The sequence below is a fragment of the Dipodomys spectabilis genome, unplaced genomic scaffold (genome assembly GCF_019054845.1).
Source record: "Dipodomys spectabilis isolate Male_0828 unplaced genomic scaffold, ASM1905484v1 ptg000030l, whole genome shotgun sequence".
Classification (NCBI taxonomy): Eukaryota; Metazoa; Chordata; class Mammalia; order Rodentia; family Heteromyidae; genus Dipodomys; species Dipodomys spectabilis.
The window spans coordinates 9,643,124-9,658,026 of NW_024870707.1; the positions used below are offsets into that span (position 1 = coordinate 9,643,124).

A 14,903-nucleotide genomic window follows, 5' to 3' on the forward strand; every position below is an offset into this window, starting at 1 on the left:
GAAGAGCTGAGGGACAGCGCCCAGGCCCAGAGTTCAAGCCCCACGACCGACCAAACAGAAAAAAAAAAAAAACAGAAATGTACGCATTATCCTGCCCATGTAATTGTAACCCCTCTGTACAGTATGTTCACAAATAAAATTAAATTAAAAAAAAAAGAAAAAGAGCATGGGGCTGGGAAGGTGGCTCAGTGGCAGAGTGCTTGCCTTGCGTGCACAAGGCCCTGGGTTTGATTCCTCATAGGCAGAAAAAGCCGGAAGTGGTGCTGTGGCTCAAGTGGTAGAGCGCTAGCCTTGAGCTGAAAAGCTGAGGGACAGCGCCCAAGTCCAGAGTTCAGGCCCCACGACCAAAAAAAAAAAAGAGCATAAGACCCTGAGTTCAAGTCCGAATATGGGTAACCAGAAAACAAAATTATTTCACTAGATACAGCTTAAGATTGCTCCCCAAAGATCAGACCCTCTGTGTCTGTGTGTGTGTGTGTGTATGTGTGCTTGTGTGTGTGCGTGTGTGGTGTACATATGCCCCACCCTTTTATTCTTTCAGTGAGGAAAGGGCTCCTGTGGCACCTCTAAATCCAGAGCCCCTCCTCCCCAGAGGCTCAGGACCCCAGCAGCTGAGGAACAGCCCAGGCCCCACCTAAAGGCACCTTTCCTGGGGCAGGGTACAGATCTGGGATGGGGTGCAGGGCTGGGGTGTGGAGGGGGCCATCTCCTGCCCCTGCTTCTCAGCAGATGGGCTTGGCTGGCAGCACCTGTCGGAGGCTGGAGCCGCACGGTGCAGGGGAGGGCACACGGGGGCTCTGCCCCTGGCTGGCAGTTTGCCTGTGGAACGGTTAATAACTATTTATGAGACACCACTGGACACCAGGTCTAGGGGTCAAAGGTACAATTGAGGTTCTGGGGCCTGATGGAGAAGGGTAGAGAAGTGATCCAACCATTCTGCTCTGTGTCCAGGAGTGCAGGCAGGTTCCTGGGAGGGGAGGAGGGAAGGGGGTCCTGGGGTTAGAGCCTTCCTCTAAGTTCCAGGGCCAAGGAAATGGACCCCCTGCCGACATACACTCAGAAACCAGTCACCCGAGGCCACTTCCCACCCCCCCGCTCCCCGCCCCCCAAGCCTGCCTGCCACCCGCACCTTGTCTGCCCTCCCTCAGGTCATTGGGCAGGAGGACCCTTCCTCCCAGAGACTGGCTCACCCTCTAGTGCTCCCTCAGCTCCCCTGCCTCTGCTCCACGCCCACCTCGGTGCCCTGACTGCCCTCCAACAGCCCCACATTCCAGCGGCAGCTACCTCCCTCCCTCCTTCCTTCCCAAGCCTCCTCCGGCTCCTCCTCCCACCTCCCAGCGGCCCACCCCTTGATCCACCAAGACCAAGGTCAAAGTCAAGAGCACCACAATGAGCCAGCATCTGTGGCTCATGCCTGTAATCCTAGTTACTCAGAAGACTGGGATCTGAGGATCACAGTTCCAAGTCAGCCCAGGTAGGTAATTCTGTGAGAATATCGTCTCTAATTAACCAGCAAAATCCCCCCCCCCCCCCACACACACACAAAAGAAAAGATCACTTCACCACAGGTGATCAGAAGAATTCGCTCATCCAGGTGCAGATTTACCCATTCTTCCCACAATACTCCAGAAACCAAGCCTTCCTCTGACCCCCTCGGGCGAGCCCCCTTGTCACTTCCTGGTCCCCCATCTGTCCCCAGCATAGCATGCATCTCCCCTTTGACCTTTTCCTCACAGATGCCCAGGGAGCCTAGGACTATATTTTGTGTGTGTGTTACCAGTATTGGGGCTTTAACTCAGGAGCTTGCACTCACTTAGCTTTTCCCAATCAAGGCAGCCACACCCTCACTTATGACTTTTTGCTGGCTAAGTGTGAATAAGAGCTTTAGGGACTTTCCTGCCCTGGCTGGCTTTGTATCACAATCCTCAGATCGCAGCCTCCCAAGTAGCTAGGACTACAGGCGTGAGCCTAGGACTACAAACTAGAGCCTACCCTTCTTCTGTAAGACCCAGCTCCCTAAGCTTAAGGTCTGGCCCATGTGACCGCCCCTATTTCTGTCCCCAACCTCCTCCTAAATACATCTCCCCCCATCCCTGGCCATACACCATTCAGTTCTCAGTCAGGTAAAGCCAGGTGCCAATGGTTCACACCTGTAATACTAGCTACTCAGGAGACTGAGATCTGAGGATCTCAGATCAAAACCAGCCCAGACAGACAAATCCATGCACAGCATGATTGCAGGATGAATCAATAAATGGGTGAACTGAGACGTGAGGCCGAAGGTAAGTTGGCCAAAGAGATGAGTCTCCCAGGTAGAGAGGTGTAGGTGCAGAGGTGGGGGGGGGGGGAACAAAAAGGAGGGAGACTAACACCTGCTGCAGAGTAAGGGAGAGCAGCCCAGTCCACCTCGGAGCTCCCCTCCACACTAGCGAGATGCTCAGCCTCCAGCTGCATCTCCTCACCTCTGCACAGACCAGGCAGGCGCTGCCCCGTGACCATTCTCCATGGGGCCAACAGAACAAGGCACAGCAAAAGACACACATGCTGAGGTACCAGCTGGCACAGGCCCTGGGCATCTCATGATATAAATCCAGATGCCCAGGGACACCCCAGGTCTGCTAGCAGACATCCTGTGTCAGCTATTTCCATGTTGGGTTAGAGCGAGGCAGTGGGACGTGTCCCTGGACGCAGCAATGAAAGGAACGTGGGGTGGGGCTGTCTTCCATGGCCTGGCCTCAGTGCCCAATGTCGGCCCTGCCATCCAGAGACTGCACACTGGCACTGGTGCCAGTCAGTTGGTGCTGACCTTGGGGACATCAGTCAACCCGTCCCTGCCTGGGCCAGGCCCCAGTGCATGCCTTAGACTCAAAAAGCCAGGCATGCCGGGAGCTGTGTTCTGGCCTGGTCTGATCTATGGGAGAAGAAAAAGCCAAGTGTGATTCTTTTTTTTTTTTTTGGTGGTCATGGGGCTTGAACTCAGATCCTGGGCACTGTCCTGAGCTCCTTTGTGCTCAAAGATAGCACTCTACCACTTTGAACCAAAGCTCCGCTTCTGGTTTTCTGGTAGCTCATTGCAGATAAGAGTCTCAAAGACTTCCTTGCCTGGGCCGGCTCTGAACTATGAGTCTCAGATCTCAGTCTCCTGAGTAGCTAGGATTACAGGCGTGAGCTACTGGTGTCTGTGGCTTTTTGTTGTTCTAGTCCTGGGACTTAAACTTAGGGACCAGGTGCTGTCTTTGAGCTTTTTTTGCTCACTGATAGTACTCTATCACTTGAGCCACAGTTCCACTTGCAGCTTTGTTGGTGGTTAACTGGAAATAAGGGTCTCACAGACATTCATGCCTGAGCTGGCTTCCACCCACAATCCTCAGATTTCAGCCTCCTCAGTAGCTAGGATTACAGGCGTGAGCCACTGGTACCTCAGTGCCAATTGTGATATTTCTCCACCTGGAGGACCATGCACCACATTCATCACCCCAACTTCCCATGTCAGGGGCCAAACCCCCATACCCATCTCCATCTCCGCAAGAAGCTGGAGCCCGGCGCCCCACCGCCCTCTCACGTGTCAGGACAGATGTGGACTTAAAGCACAAGTGCACTTTATTTTTTTTTCTAAAAGATGTAAAACCTGCATTTTCATGTTCTTTCAGTTTTGGAAAGGCAAGTGTATTTCACAGCTCACTGAGACAGGTGTTGTAAAAAGATGCTCGCAGTAAATTTTGATGGGAGGCCTGACCCGGGCTGAAGCTTCCAGGAGCTCTGGGCACGAAAGCTGGGCGGGAAGAAGCAGGCTCCGCCAGAGTCATAAAGTGCGACGGGCAAACGGGAATTCAATGATGTGTTTTAAGAAGCATCTTTATGGCACTATGCAAGATGGGGTGGAGAGAGGCAAGGGTAGGCTGGGTGCCAGGGAGCCACGCTTCCGCAGGATGCAGGGTGGCAGGGCCAGTAAGATGGGGGTGCCCGGAACTCAGTGACACGTGGACCACCCCCCCCCCACAGTCCACACCAAGACAATGCCAAGGCTACTTGCCCAGGTTTGCCTGGAAACTGTACCTACTCGGCAGTCACCCCTGCCCAGTGTGTCTGCAGCTGGAGCCCACAAACTCCTCAACCACTGGGGAAGCTCAGCGTAAGCAGTGATGGGAGCCCTGGGGGTGAGGCCTGCAAGAAGCCAGGGGCGCCAGGCCCCACGCAGAAGTGGGCCCGGGAGGGCTGTCCCATAGCAGGTGCTGTTGGTCCCATCTCCTAGACTGGAGTCAGGCTCCAGGAGGGCAGAACAGGACCTAGGTGTGAAGACGTTAATACCCTTTCTTCTCTTAGCACTCGGCTTTGCCCTAGAGTGGGGTGGGGCCAGAGCAGCTTCCCATATAACTCAAAAATGCCTTTCAAAAGGAGAATAGCCCAGCCAGGTGTCGGGTGGCTCACACCTGTAATCCTAGCTACTCAGGAGGCTGAGAGCTGAGGATCGAGGTGCAAAGCCAGCCTGGGCAGGAAAGTCCATGAGACTCTTATCTCCAATAAAGCACTTAGAAAAACCAGAAGTGGAGCTGTGGCTCAAGTGGTAGAGCGCTGGCCTTGAGCTGAGGAGCTGAGGGACAGCGCCCAGGCCCAGAGTTCAAGCCCACAACCAACAAAAAAAAAAAAAAAAGGAGAATAGCCCAGGCCAGTGATTCATGCCTATAATCCTAGCTACTCAGGAGGCTGAGATCTGAGGATCTCATGGGCAGGAAAGTCCATAAAACCCTTATGAACCACCAGAAAACCTGAAGTGGAGCTGTGGCTCAAGTGGTAGAGCACTAGCTTTGAGCACTAAAGGTCAACAGGTGGGAGCCACCAGCGTCCAGATCATCAACAGCTTCTTTACAGCACCTACTGCCCCTCGTCTCCAGACATTCCTGTCACCTACCAGAGTACAAGCTTCTTGGGGACGGCCCTGGGCGTCCAGAGGAGCTGAATCTCTGGCACACACAGGCCACACCGGAGGCACACAAATTTGCTCAAGGAATGTTAAGAATCTCAGCTTCCAGCAGAGAGGAGAAAAACTACAGCAAGAGCACAGCAGACTGGGACCCCTTGCCCCCCCCCCTTTGGCTTCCTGGGGTCCTGTTATTTTTAGGGTCACAGGCAGATGGGGGGAGCTGGGAGAAGGGGAACTGAGTCATAGAAACTTTTGCAGAACTGGAAACTGGTGTCAGCCCCACCTCTCTGGCCCTTGCACCAACCCAGGGAGCTGGTCTCCAACAAGAAGAAATTCTCTGGAGAGACAGTGACACCTGCTTGCCAGGGGTCCCCCACCACCACCAGCAGCTCCCACTTCCTGTCCTGAGCCATTTTCCAGGGCCAGGACTGAAAGTGTGACAGGTTCTGACTGTTCAGAATAGCATCTGGTGCTTCAGGACTCCAGGGCCCGGAGCCAAAAGCGTCTGTCACCAGTCCCAAATGGGCCACCTTGCTTGATCCCCAACCCCTGCCAGTCAGGCCACCTGCCCAGCTCAGGGTCCCACCCCCCAGCAGCCCAGCCAATGAGCTTCCCTCCTAGTGCTCTGGAAACGGGATCTAGAGGGCAGAAGCTGCTCCAGCAGGCAGGCCTGAAGGGCAGGGGCAGCTGGGCACCAGGCAGGGCTATTTGGGGCTCGGCAGGTCCCTGCTCTTCCCTCCCCAGGGCAGAGACTTGGCCAGTGCAGGAGTGGAGGCCGGGTCCACCACCCCTGCTCACCCAGAAGGTGAAGCAATTTGCTTCTTGGGGGTACAGAGGTCCTGGCAGTCACGTGCATGCACGCACACACACACACACACACACACACACACACACACACACACACACACACACACACACACACACACACACACACACACACACACATCTCCCACCTGCTCTCCCTTCCCCTGGCCTTCTTACTTCAGTCCAGAAGGAATGGGGCAAAGACCGCCAGCAGGTGGCCCGAAGCCAGCCATGGGAATGGGCAGGGAGGGAGGGTACAGGGCAGGCCTGCCATGGGAGGCCGCCCCATGAAACCACCTTGCCCCTCACCCAGGCGGGCCACGGGCCACAGGCCACAGACCTGCCACTCAGACACCCCGGGAGAGCTACTCCAGGCCCAGCCCGAGGTTGGTCAAGGAGTCCTACAGAACTTCCTTCTGCTAACCCCACCGAGTGACCTTGGTGAAGAGGCTCTGGCTCCGTGCCTCAGTTTCCCTCCCTGCACGACGGAGTAAAGGTGATAGAAATCCTGGGTGCTCCCTGCGGGGAGGGGGTGTGTGTGCCTGGGACTCATTGCAGGGGTGAGGCGCTACACACTGCCCCAGACTGGAGATGAGACCTGGTGGGCGGGGGGGGGGGGGGGGGGGGGGGGGGGGGGAGGGGGACTCTGGGGAAGGGGAAGCGTGGCTGAAGTGCGGGAGGGTGTCTATCCCAGGGCAGAGCGGGCCTCAACTTCCCCAAGTGTCTGCCGGCGGCTCGCACTTACATTTGGCCTCCTTCCAGTCGGTGGAAGTACTCAGGTCCACCTTCGCCGCCATGGCCAGGGGGGCCCAGGTGCGCACCCCGGCTCTCCGCCCCGCCGCCGCCGCCCCCCACGCCCCAACTCCCGCCGAGGCCCACGCGCGGGGGGCGTGCGCGCCCGGGGACGCCGGGGGGCCGCACGCAGCGCCGCGGGTTCGCGTGGCCCCCGCCGAGGGGCCGGGCCGGGGGCGCGGGGCGACGACCAGCAGCTGCCCCGCGGCGCGCAGCGGTGCCAGGCGGCCGGACGCGGCGCTCCGCAGAGACATGAGCGGGCGGCGCGAGGCGGGTCCCCGCCCACTTGGACTCGGCGGCCGGTGCTCGGGAGAGTCGCTCCCTTCTCTACTTGGGGACCGGGCGGCTCGTGCCAGCCGGTGGTGACCTGCTTGGAACCGGCGGGCGGCGCAGGCAGCGAACCCGGGCGCGCCGCTGGGCACCCTGGAACTTGTAGTCCGGGCCGCCGGATGGGCACACGCACTCGTCTCCACACGTGCGCGCCCCGCCCCGTCCCGCCCTGTCCCGCCCCGCCCGCGCCCGGGCCCGCGCCGCCAACTTCTCCCCGGGCCTCCTGCACAATGCGCTGCCGCCGGTCCTCGAGCGGCTCCCACGGCCGCTGTAGGGACCCGAGCTTGTGTTGCCCGGGGCCGCCCGGCGCCCAGCCCCGGAGCCGCGGGTCCCGGCGATCGGCCGCGGGGAGATGATAGGGGCCCTGAACTTGAGGACGGGAAGGGCCTGTTCCGGGCCTTGGCCCCGGGCTGGGGAGCTGCTGGGGAGGCCAGTGTGGAAATGGTGGCATGAGAAGTCAGAAACCTGGGTGCCAGGGTTCTGAGCCCTCCAGTGGAACTGGGTAACACGTTTCTTGACATTTTCCCTATCTCTTTGCAAACTACTTTTTTTATTTTTATTTTGTCAGTCGTGGGGCTTGAACTCTGGGCCCGGGCGCTGCCCCTCAGCTCTTCAGCTCAAGGCGAGCACTCTACCACTTAAGCCACGGCGCCACCTCTGGTTTTCTGGCGGTTAATTGGAGATAAGAGTCTCAGGGACTTTCCTGCCCTGGACTGGCTTTGAACTGCAATCCTCAGATCTCAGCCTCCTGAGTAGCTAGGATTACAGTCGGGAGCCACCAACACCTGGTGAAAAGTAACTTTTCTGTATGTCATTTGTGTCTGTACTTGAACTCAGGGCCTGGGCACCATCCCTGAGCTTTTTCTGCTCAAGACTAGTGCTCTACCACTAGAGCCACAGCTCCACTCCTGGCTTTTTGGTGGTTAATTGGAGGTAAAAGTCTCATGAACTTTCTTTTTGCCGCTATCCTCAGATCTCAATCTCCTGAATAGCTAGGATTACAGGTCAGAGCCACCAGCGCTCAAGCTCAGAGATAACTTTTTTTTTTTTTGCCAGTCTTGGGGCTTGAACTCAGGGCCCAGGCACTGTCCCTGAGTTTCTTTTGATCAAGGTTAGCACTCCACCACTTGAGCCACAGCACCACTTCCAGCTTTTTTTTTTTTTTTGGGGGGGGGGGGTCAGTCGTGGGCCTGAACCCTGGACCTGGGTGCTGTCCCTTAGCTCTTCAGCTCAAGGCTAGCACTCTACCACTTGAGCTACAGCACCACAATGCCACTTCCAACTTTTTCTGCTTATGTGGTGCTAAAGAATTGAACCCAGGGCCTCATGCATGCAAGGCAAGCACTCTACTACTGAGCCACCTTCCCAGCCCACTTCCAGCTTTTTCTATTCATGTGGTACTGAGGAATCAAACCCAGAGCTTCATGCATGCTAGGCAAGCACTCTACCAGTAGCTAACTTTTTTTTTTTTTTTGGCGGGGGGGGGGTCTGGTCGTAGGGCCTAAACTCAGTAGCTAACTTTTTAATAGACACATTATGTGTATGGGTTAGAGAGCTTGCTTAGTATATAGAAGCCCTGGGCTTGATCCTCCGGCATTGCCCTGGAAGAGGAAGGGGAAATCACTGTCTGGGAGTAGGGAGCCAGGGTTCAGAGAAGATCCCAGGGCTGGCTTCGCTGCCCTAGGGTCCACCCCAGCTTCCTGTGCTCTCTGAGGTATTGAGACAGTGCCTGGGGAATGAGAGCTGCCAAGGAGGAGGGTAGTGAGCAGTTTGCCTGGGATGGAGCAAAGGCAGAAGTTTAGGGGCCCAGAAACAGGGGCTATATCCCAGGAACCCCAGCAACTCCCACACTCTGTCCCAAAAAGGTCACATGAGAGACTCAGGCTAGGAAGGTTTATAGGGCAGAGAGGAGAGGAGGAGTGCCCACCTCCACTCCTCAGCAAGGAGGAGCCATTGCAGTGGTTGCCTGGGCGACAGATACCTGACACCTGCAGGACACAAGCTCCTGAGGATCTGAGGTCCTCAGCTTCCATCTGCCTCTCAGGGCAGCTCTGTGGATGTCACCGATTCATGATCATGAAATGAGGCAGGAGAGAATGACAGTGGGACTTCATTTCCTAGGGTCGTACTGTAATACCAGCCCAGATCTAGCAGCTTAAACAGCACAACTGTATCACCTTCAAGTTCTGTAGGACAGAAATCTGACATGAGTCACTGAAACCTGGCATCAGCAGGGCTGTGTTCCTAGAAGCTACCCTCCGGGGCCTTTTCCAGCTTCAGGAGACACCCACATGCCTTGACCCGTCGCCCCTGCCTGCAGCCTCAGAGCCAGCTTCATGCATCTCCTTTCCATCTCTTGTAGCACTGAGACCTCTCCTTCTGCTTCTTCTCTATCCCTCTTTACTCTCAAGACCACTCAGATAATCCATGATCAGCTCTCTTACTTGGTTCACCTGGTTTCCAATCTTAATTGCCCTTTGCCGTTGGTTGAGGTTGGCAGTGTCTCAGAAGGGCCTTTATTCTGTCTGCTACACTCTTTCCCAGGGAATGGAAGGAGGGGACCTTTTGGGTCCCAGCCAAAGAAAATCTTGATGGCTAAAGAGAAGGCTTACTGCCAGGAGCTCGCTGGTGGCTCATGCTTGTAATCCTAGCTACTCAGGAGGCTGAGATCTGAGGATCACGGTTCAAAGCCAGTCTGGGTAGTTAAGTCCATGAGACTCTTATCTCCAGTTAACCACCAGAAAACCGGAAGTGGCACTGTGGCTCAATGCTCACCTTTAGCTGAAGAGTTCAGGTACAGCACCCAGGCTTGGAGTTCAAGCCCCATGACTCACCAAAAAAAAAAAAGGAGAGAAGGCTTCCTTCCACCCAGGGACTGAAATAACTGAAATTAACTGTATTGTACTCAAGGCCTTGTACCATGGATGCCCACTGTGTACCAGCCCCCTTCTCTCTCTCTGTCTCTGTCTCCCTCTCCCTCTCTCTCTCTCTCTCTCTCTCTCTCTCTCTCTCGTTGGTTGGTCGTGGGGCTTAAACTGTGCCTGAGCACTGTCCCTCAGCTCTTCAGCTCAAGGCGAGTGCTCTACCACTTGAACCACAGCACCACCTCCAGTTTTCTGGTGGTTAATTGGAGATAAGAGCTTCATGGGCATTCCTGCCCAGGCTGGCTTTGAACCACGATCCTCAGATCTCAGCCTCCTGAGTAGCTAGGATTACAGGCATGAGCCAATGCTGCCCAGCCCCTTCTCTCTCTTTTGGCCAGGACTCAGCTGTGTTCTCACGTGTAGTGATGGTCCAGCCAGCAGCCCTCCATGGCCTGATCTAGAGGAGGCCTGGGCTACACACACAAGTAATTGTAAGCAAGGAAGCAGAATTGTTTTACTTATCTATTTATTGATTGATGGTACTGGAGACTGAACTCAGTGCTTGTGAGAAAGCACTCTGTCCCTTGAATCACACATTCCCCAACCCTTTTTGCTTTAGTTAGGTTTTCAGAAAAAGTCTGACCTTTTTATCCAGGCTAGCTTTAGACCATGATCCTCCTATCTCCTCACCCAAGCAGCTGGGATTATAGGCTTATGCTACCACCTCTGGCTAAGAAGCAGGATTCTAATAAGGCTAGGGAGAAAGTATTCACAGAATGTGAGCCAGGGGGCTGGGAAGGTGGCTCAGTGGTAGAGCACTTGCCTTGCATGCCTGAGGCCCTGGGTTCAATTCCTCAGCACCACATAAGCAAAAAGGAAAAAACCCGGAAGTAGCGCTGTGGCTCAAGTGGTAGAGCGCTAGCCTTGAGCTGAAAAGCTGAGGGACAGTGCCCAGGCCCAGAGTTTAGGCCCCACGACCAAACACCCCCCCCCCCAAAAAAAAAAAAAAAAAGAATGTGAGCCAGGCCTTTTGGGAAAAGTCAAACTTTCCCATGTTTTGGGGCTATTACAAGCAGAAAGACCCACAGAAGCAAAGGCAGAGAAGTCTCTACAATGCTGCAGAATGGCTTCTGTGCAGCAAGAAGCCACCTACTGCTGCTTGTGTTTAAATTAATGCTGTGTTTATTAAATATATAAATTTAAAAAAAAAAAACTTGTTTTCTTAAGCACCCAAGTACAACTTGCAAATCTAGTTTTCTATTTGTAAATCTACCATTTTTATAAAATAATAACAATTGCTTCACTATTCTGTGATTAATATTTAATTAACTCATAAGTTCAACAGATTAAATTTTTCTAAGAATGGATGCCAGTGATAAACTTAGGTAATTAAATTCTCTAATAGATTTTAAACTACGTTTCATAGAGTTGAAATATAGTAGTTGGCCTTCAAACACCTCACACAACAACAGAAGAGACATCTGTACCTAACAAGCACATTAGTTTTCCAGTCGTTTAAGCAACTTTTGTATGTTAATAGACTAAACAAAAAATACGATGGGGCCAGGTGCTGGTGTTTCACGCCTGTAATCCTAGCTACTCAGGAGGCTGAGATCTGAGGATTGCTGTTCAAAGCAAGCCTGGGAAAAAAAGTCCATAAGACTCTTTTTTTTTTTTGGGGGGGGGGGTCCGGTCGTGGGCCTTGAACTCTGGGCCTGGGCGCTGTCCCTCAGCTCTTTAGCTCAAGGCTAGCACTCTACCACATGAGCCACAGCGCCACTTCTGGCTTTTTTCTTTTTGCTTATGTGGTGCTGAGGAATTGAACTCAGGGCCTCAGGCATGCAAGGCAAGCGCTCTATCACTGAGCCACCTTCCCAGCCCCTCCATAAGACTCTTATCTCCATTAACCACCAAAAGCCAGAGGTGGAGGTGTTATTCAACAGGTAGAGCATTAGCTTTGAGTACAAAAGCTCAGGGACAGTGCCTAAGCCCTAAGTTCAAGCCCCAGAACCATAAAAAAAAATTGCAAGGTTTTGCCAGGTGCTAGTGGCTCACACCTGTAATCTTAGCTACTCAGGAGCCTGTGATCTGAGGATCTAGGTTTGAAGCCAGCCTGGGCAAGAAAGTTCTGGAAACTTTTATCTCCAAGTACTCACCAAAAAGCCTGAAGTGGTACTATAGGTCAAATGATAGAGTGCTATTTTTCCTGAGTTCAAACCCCAGGACCAGCACAAAAAAATAAAAATAAAAAGAGAGGGCTGGGAAGGTGGCTCAGTGGTAGAGTGCTTGCTTTGCATGCATGAGACCCTAGGTTCGATTTCTCAGGACCACATAAACAGAAAAAGCCGGAAGTGGAGTTGTGGCTCAAGTGGTAGAGCACTAGCCTTGAGCTGAAGAGCTGAGGGACAGCGCCAGGCCCAGAGATCAAGCCCCACGGTGACAAAAATAAAAAGGAGTACAAGGCCCTAAGTTCAAGCCCCAGTACCAGTACAAAAATGTAAAGATAAGGACAGTATCCAGGTGCCAGTGCCTCTTTTCCTCTCAAGTCCTTCTACTGTCCACTCTAGGTAATGCCAGTTTTGCTTTCAACCCTCCCTGCATCCTATCCATCCATCTAGATGTACAGATGTCTTCATATTTTACTTTATTACCTGCCTCCCTTTCATTTTACTGTCTGTTCATTGGACATAGTACAGTCATTATGTTGAGTTGTATATAAGGAAGGATGGATGAAGAGCTATAAACCAGAGCCTGAGCAGGGTTCAATATCTCAGTACCACATAAACAGAAAAAGGCAGAAGTGGCACTGTGGCTCAAGTGGTAGAGTGCTAGCCTTGAGCAAAAGAAGCTCAGGGACAGTGCCCAGGCACTCAGTTCAAGCCCCAGGACTAGCAAAAAAAAAAAAAAAAAAAGTTGCCAAACGCTGGTGGCTCACGCCTGTAATCCTAGCTATTCAAGGAGACTGAGTTCTGAGCTCTGAGTTCTGGCTTTGCGGTTCAAAGCCAGCCCAGGCAGGAAAGTACCTGAGACTCTTATCTCCAATAAAAAAAAAAACCACCAGAAAACAGGAAGTGGCGCATTAGCTTAAACGATAGAGTACTTGCCTTGAGGTGAAGAGCCCAGGGACAATGCCTAAACCCAGAGTTCAAGCCCTCTGACCAACAACAACAACAAAAAAGTAATTCCAGTGAGCTACCTACAATACAAGCCCAGAAGAAGGGCCTGAGAACAATCAGACTTTCCCACACCTTTATCTTTTTTTTTTTTGTCAGTTGTGGGGCTGGAACTGGGGGCCTAAGTGTTGTCCTTGAGCTTTTTTTTTTTTTTTTTGGGTCTGGTCATGGGACCTGAACTCTGGGCCTGGGCGCTGTCCCTCAGCTCTTCAGCTCAAGGCTAGCACTCTACCACTTGAGCCACAGCACCACTTCCGGCTTTTTTCATTTTTGCTTATGTGGTGCTGAGGAATTGAACCCAGGGCCTCAGGCATGCAAGGCAAGCACTGTACCACTGAGCCATCTTCCCAACCCCAAAATTCACAGTTTTTGGTGTTTTTTTTTTTTGCTTATGTGGTGCTGGGAAATCGAACCCAGGGCCTCATGCATGCAAGGCAAGCGCTCTACCACTGAGCCACCTTCCCAGCCCATCCTTGAGCTTTTTTGCTCAAGGCTAGTGCTCAACTACTTTGAGCCACAGCACCACTTCCTGTTTTCTGATGGTTAGTTGGAAATACAGACTTTCCTGCCCAGGCTGACTTTAAATCTCCATCCTCAGATCTCAGCCTCCTGAGTAGCAAGGATTATAGGCATGAGCCACCAGTGCCTAGCTCCATACCTTGATCTTAAACTTGAAACTTCCTGTGTTTAAGCCTCATCCTCAGGTGCGAAGGTGGCTAAAGTGGTAGAGTGCTTGCCTTGCATGCATGAGGCCCTCGGTTCAATTCCTCAGCACCACATACACAGAAAAAGCTGAAAGTGGCACTGTGGCTCAAGTGGTAGATTGCTAGCCTTGAGCTGAAGAGCTGAGGGACAGTGCCCAGGCCCAGAGTTCAAGCCCCACAACTGACCAAAAAAAAAAACAAACCCCATCCGTGTGTGTGTGTGTGTGTGTGTGTGTGTGTGTGTGTGTGTGTGTGTGTGTTGCTTCTGGGACTTGAACTTAGGGCCTGGGCACCGTCCCTGAGTTTCTTTTGCTCAAGGCCAGTTTTCTACCACTTGAGCCACAGCTCCACTTCTGGAGTCTCATGGCCTTTCCTGCCTGGTCTGGCTTTGAACCATGATCCTCAGAGCTCAGCCTCCTGAGTAGCTAAGCATGCAGGTGTGAGCCACCAGTGCCCTATGAGGCTGCTTTGTTTTGGCAGGCTTCTACAGTACAGTCCACAGAATTCAAGCCCCAGGACTGGCAAAAAAAAAAAAAAGTTACCGAGTGCTGGTGGATCACGCCGGTAATCTAATCATTGTACTGTTGGCTCTGATCCCTAGACAATTTCTCTGCATATAGAATCATTATATAAGATTTATACACATAAGTTGCTTTTACAAATAGGATTCGACCATACAGTATCCCACAGCTACTAAGATACTTTTTGTACTTGGAGCTCTCTCAGTCCAATTATGTGTGTGTCTGTGGGGGGTGGGGGGTGGCAGTACTGGTATTTGAACTTAAAGAGTCTTGAGCTTGCTAGGAAAACCTTCTACTACTGAGCTAGACCTCCAGCTCCAGCCCCATACTGTCTACGTCTAGGCATTTGCCAAGAAAAATTCCAGAAATCAGGTGGGATGGCTCACACCTGTACTCTTAGTTTTTCAGAAGGGGTAAGATCTGAGGATCATGTTTCAGAGCCATCCTGGGCAGACACATCCCACAGACTCATCACCAGTTAACTCCCAAAAAGCTAGAAGTGGAGCTGTTGCTCAAGTGGTAGAGTGCCAACCCGAAGCAGAAGAGCCAAATGAGTGAGAGCACAAGGCCCTGAGTTCAAGCCCCAGTCCCAGCCCAAGAAAAGAAGAGTTTCACAGTTTTGTGTGTGTGTGTGTGTGTGAGTCGTGGGGCCTGAACTCTGGGCCTGGGTGCTGTCCCTCAGCTCTTCAACTGTAGACTAGCGCTCTACCACTTGAGCCTCAGCCCCACTTCTGGCTTTTTCTGCTTATGTGGTGCTGAGGAATTGAACCCAGGGCTTCATGTATGCAAGGCAA

The 14,903-nt window shown here is 53.0% G+C and overlaps 1 protein-coding gene across 2 annotated transcripts in view; it reads right to left on the reverse strand.

Annotated features, from left to right (window-relative positions):
* The window catches only part of Macrod1 (mono-ADP ribosylhydrolase 1), a 140,106-nt gene extending 133,207 nt beyond the window's left edge, over positions 1–6,899 (reverse strand). The window contains exon 1 of one of the 2 annotated variants that reach the window (XM_042675983.1): positions 6,471–6,899. In XM_042675983.1, the coding sequence (XP_042531917.1) occupies positions 6,471–6,771 (301 nt within the window). In that variant the 5' untranslated portion in view covers positions 6,772–6,899. The remainder of the gene's footprint in view (positions 1–6,470) is intronic. The other variant, XM_042675984.1, reaches the window with a different exon arrangement.
* Positions 6,900–14,903: the final 8,004 nt, after the last annotated feature.